Source organism: Thunnus thynnus, chromosome 6, assembly GCF_963924715.1.
Source record: "Thunnus thynnus chromosome 6, fThuThy2.1, whole genome shotgun sequence".
NCBI lineage: Eukaryota > Metazoa > Chordata > Actinopteri > Scombriformes > Scombridae > Thunnus > Thunnus thynnus.
In genome coordinates this window covers 35622248-35627247 of record NC_089522.1, presented here as the reverse complement: position 1 = coordinate 35627247, position 5000 = coordinate 35622248, and the positions used below count along the sequence as shown (strand labels likewise).

The 5000-nt window shown below is 42.6% G+C and overlaps 1 protein-coding gene across 3 annotated transcripts in view; it reads right to left on the bottom strand.

Moving 5' to 3' along the window:
- Positions 1-5000, bottom strand: part of LOC137185231 (6-phosphofructo-2-kinase/fructose-2,6-bisphosphatase-like) — a 24871-nt gene that overhangs the window by 18568 nt on the left and 1303 nt on the right. For all 3 annotated transcript variants that reach the window (XM_067593576.1, XM_067593577.1, XM_067593575.1), the window contains exons 2-5: positions 4390-4515; positions 4003-4099; positions 3764-3830; positions 10-84 (exon numbers count right to left, since the gene is read on the bottom strand). In XM_067593576.1, the coding sequence (XP_067449677.1) occupies positions 10-84; positions 3764-3830; positions 4003-4099; positions 4390-4515 (365 nt within the window). The remainder of the gene's footprint in view (positions 1-9; positions 85-3763; positions 3831-4002; positions 4100-4389; positions 4516-5000) is intronic.

The following is a 5000-nucleotide window of genomic DNA, read 5'->3' as shown; positions in this document are numbered from 1 at the left end:
AGAACTCACCTTGTAGCCGTTCTCCTTGGCAAAGCCGAGGATCAGTTCTCTACGTTCTGCCGTCGTGTTTGTTGCATCAAAAACCTGAAAGAGACAAACTTGATGAATCTGATCGTTGTGATCAAAGCAGAAGTTTGAACTCTGAAGCTTCTCAAATCTTTAAACTCAGTTCTGGTTTATCGTCAAAGACAAAAACAACGTCTGCAGCTACGGAGAAAAAGACCTTAAAGGACGAGTTCACAGTTTATCAGTCAGTCAGTCAAATGAACATTAAACCTGTTTTTCTTGTTTGGATCATTCCTGCTGTTCACGACCGTTAAAGGATCCTTCTTAACGACTTAATAACTTCTTTCATCACACTCGTACCTGCTCGTCTACTTGACAGTTTGTACTGCGTCTCTGTCCTCGTACGTGGCTTTGAATAAATCATCTGAATGTAAATGTAAAACTGTGAATCAACTTGAGCTTGAAAAAAATAATTAATTATTTGGCCGTACCTGGATATAGATGAGAACGAAAAGAGGATTATTTTTATAATAAGTAAGTAAAATGTATTTATATAGCGCTTTTCACAGACAGTCGTCACAAAGTGCTTTACATGAGCATGATAAAATGATATAAAATGATATGATATGATGATAAAATGTCAACTACTTACAGGAAATACTCACATGTCTGTCTAAAAAGGTGTTTTAAGCTGCTTCTTTAATGAATGAGCAGAATCAGCAGACCTTACGGCTGCAGGCGGACAGTTTCATAGTTTAGGTCTTAAGGTGAGTGCGTGGGACAGAGTGTATGGGTGTAGTAGATCAGCGACATAGACAGGAGTCTGATCCTGCAGAGCTTTGTAAGTAAGACTGAGAGTTTTGAATTGAATCCTAAAAGCAACAGGAAGCCAATGAAGAGTTTTAAATAAAGGAGTAATATATGACCGTCTGTTTGACCTGGTCAGTAGTCTTGCAGCAGCATTTTGGATTGTCTGCAGACGATCGACAGCAGACATACTACGTGAGGTAAATAGTGCGTTGCAGTAGTCAATGTGAGAAGAAATTAAAGCATGTATAATCATTTCTAGTTCAACTGATGAAACTACAGATCTCAGTTTACTAATATTTCACAAGTGGAAAAAGCAAAACCTGGTAAGCTGCTTTACACGGGTGTCAAACAACGAGGACTGATCAAATATTACCCCTAAATTGCGCAGGCTGGATTGGACAGCAGAGAAAAGAGGCCCAACACTTTTTATAATCCCAGGGGCAACCAGGACCTGTCTAATCAGCATTGAGCTGTAGGTAGTTTTCTGCTGTCCAATCATTAATAGCCTTAAGACAGTCCAGGAGCCTGGACAACCTGAGAGAGACACTAGGTTTGAAAGAGAAATGGAGTTGATATCGTCAGCATATAAATGATAGGCAACATAAAAAAACTACTGATTATCCGTCCCAACGGCAGCAGATAAAGAGAAAATAGTAGGGGCCCCAGAACCGAACCTTGCGGGACACCGCAAGAGAGCGGAGAGGAGTCAGACACTGAGTCACCAACAGAGACGGTAAAACTTCTGTCAGTAAGATAAGATAAAATCCAGTCCAATGCTGTGCCTGATATACCCACCCAATCATGTAACCTCTTCATCAGGACATGATGGTCTACCATGTCAAATGCAGAGCTGAGGTCAAGTAATACTAATACAGAACAGTTTCCGCATCAGAGGACATTAAAATGTCATTAGAGACCCTGAGAGGAGCAGTTTCAGTAGAGTGCTGTTTCCAAAAACCAGACTGAAACTTATCATGAATACTGTGCCTCTCCAGTGCAGCGGTGAGTTGATCTGCCACAACCTTCTCTAGACAGGAATGGAAGTTTAGATATGGGCCTGTAATTCTTGGGCAGGGCAGGATCTAAGTTAGGTTTCTTTAATACAAGCTGGATAACAGCATGTTTAAGATAAGATGGGACACATCCTGAAGACACTGAGGAGTTGACAATGGCTGGTATAGTGAGGCTGATAATTGGTAAAACTTTCCTAATCAATGCAGTCAGATCTAGCAAGCTAATTGGTTGGAGAGACTCCAGAAGCAGAGAAGATAGAGTGAGTCTGGAGCAGGGCGGGCACATCCTAGGATGAATAGTGGATCTAATAGCCATTACCTTATCCACAAAAAAGGTAAGAAACTTGTTACAGTCATCACTAGAGAAAGATGGTATGTGGAGGGCGGCACTGAAACAATGTTATTTATAGTGTCAAATAAAATCCTAGAATCTAATCCTAGAAATTAAAATGGCAAAATAAGCAGTCTGGGCTGCCTTAACTAGTGCATTGACAGAATAGCGGAGGTCTTTAAGATGCAGGTGATGCACCTCTTGCTTTCCATAATCGTTCTGTACTGCGACACTTCTGTCTCATGCAGCGTACAGTATTGATCGTCCATGGAGAGGTGTTACCGATAGCCACTTTGTCCAATAACATGGAGCAATGCTCATTAAAAGACTTCATTAAAAACTCTACAGATCACCTGCACTCTGAGTAATTATTCTGGACGGCAAAGTTCTTCTAGGACACAGAGGTCCAAAGTATGGCCACCTGAAACATGTTGTTTGAAGTTAAAAGATTCAGTAGTATTAATAAATTCAGTGGCTAAAAGGTCAGTGGCATCATCGGTATGCAGGTTAAAATCACCAACCAATAAAACCTTGTCAAGTTTAATAATAGAAGTTAAAGATCTGTAAATTCAGATAAAATCTGGCCTGCTGGACCAGGAGGTCAATAAATTAAAACACAAAAAAACAGCTTTTGCCGACCAACTTTAGTCAGTGGTGGTTCAACAGCAAGACCTCCACCACGGCCAGACGGGCGTGGAGTCCCAATATATGAACAGTCAGTAGGTCAAAGTTCAGTTAAATGGAAAAATTCCATATTTCGTTGCCAGTCACTGAGTACGTGGGCCTCGTGTGACACAGAGCGAGCATTAATCAAACATGTTTTGATTGAGGAAGTTGTGTTGTAAACAGCACAGGGGGTTTTGGGCGTGCGTGCAAGTGGACGGGTTACTCGCGCACCACGGCGATCCCGACCATGACAGGATGTGATTCTGACCGGGATGCTCATAGGCATGGGAGTGGACACAGAGACTGGTGGGATAGTAGCAGGAAACCCTCCGAGCCTAAAGGGGGAGCTGGTGTGGCTTGTAGAGCAGGGAGAATCTTGCAGGTGGAGACCGGAAGTGACCAGGAGTGGACGTGCGTTGTAGGGAAGTCAGGACGAGAAGGAGTTCCAGATATTGAAGAGCAAATTGTCTCTAAAAGTGCGTGAGCTCAGATGGTTGGGGTGAATTATGGGTTTGTGGTTCTTACAGAAGAACTTTAGTGTTTTTATTGTGGAACAAACAGTGCAGGCGACACGCTGTAGATCTGCAGCCTGTATGTTACTGTGTATGTTGTAGAGTACACACAGTTATTGTAGAACAACGTTGTACTTACAGAGGAATGTTTTCAGTAGATGAGATAACTACAGTCATACAGCTGAACTGAAAACAGGACTATCTGTCTGACAGCCAATGACCAGACTGCTCAGTTCATCACGCTGTCGCTACGCGTTACGTAAAAACAACCTGCAGTATGCTGTAACTACTGCACTGGTTCACTGTTAGTACAAATAATTACACTGTAAATTGGGAATAAATTCGCTGTGCGTTGTGGTGTTATCCCAAGTTTTAATTCTTATACAGCATGAGAGAAATAAAGGATGTAATAAGACTTCACTCACCACCACCTGCCCCTGCTCTGTGCTGAAGTAGTCACACACGTCTTTCATCGCAGCGACGGCACAGGCCCTGTGCACACAAGGAACACATGAATACTGCAGAGTACTACAGAGTACTGCAGAGTACTGTAGTATACTGCAGAGTACTGCAGAGTACTGCAGAGTACTACAGAGTACTGCAGTAATATAATGGGACAAGATGTGACGTCAGTGTTTGAGTCCCTGCAGCTGAAGGTTCTTACTTGCGTATCTTCATGGCCTCGGCGTTGTCGGGTCTGAAGAACTCAAAGCTGTTGTAGGAGCGAGTGGCGTCTCTCCTGTACTGACCCACGTTAAACACTAGAAAAGCAGAAAAGATGTTTCAGTTGTCTCATTAGTTAGATTATTTAAAGGCACAGCCACGCTCGCTGCTCCGTCAGGCTGGACAAAGTGGTGCTTTGAGCTAAGTGCTAACGTTGACATGCTAACTTCTGCCTGATATCTAAACTTCTCTTTTCGGTCTCAGCAGCTCGTTGATCATATGAACATCAAATACCTGAAAATTACTCTGAACAACAAACTCCTCTGCAGCTGTAAGTGTGAGTGCAGGTTCAGAGAACATGTGATCCTGTAGGTGAGTCATGTGATACCTTTGGTTGTAACTCCGATCCAGTTCAGGTATCTGGTGAGCTTCTTGGAGATGTAGGTCTTCCCTCGCGCTGGGAGTCCCACCATCACTATCATGGTCGGCGAGTTGGTGAACTGAGGCACCGACGCTGAAACACAAAACACAGATGCTGGTTTCCATGGAGATCACAGGTCTGAGCGGAGGGAAGCTGGTGTCTGAGCTTTAACTGATGTAAAGTAAAAAAATAACCTTTACATGATTTAAGTGTGAAAATGATTCTTCCAGCTTCTGCAACATGTTTTTCTTTCATGTTTGTGTGTAAACTGAACATCAACAAGCTGTTTATGTCATTTAATGAATAAAGGGAAACGCCTGGATGAAGATCCAAATGATTCTGAACATTAAAGATCCCTTCAGACGGGTTTGAAGATATAAAAATACTCAGACTAACAATGTGTGTCTGATGTGGTTTTTCCACAAAAAAGTCCAATTACCTCCTTTCAAACTCTTGAAAACAAACCTCCTCCTCCTCCTCCTCTTCCTCCTCCTCCTCTTGCTCCTCCTCACTGAAAATCTGAATAAATTTCATGTCTACAGTTTTCCTGCTGGACAGAAGATGTCTGCTGCTTCACT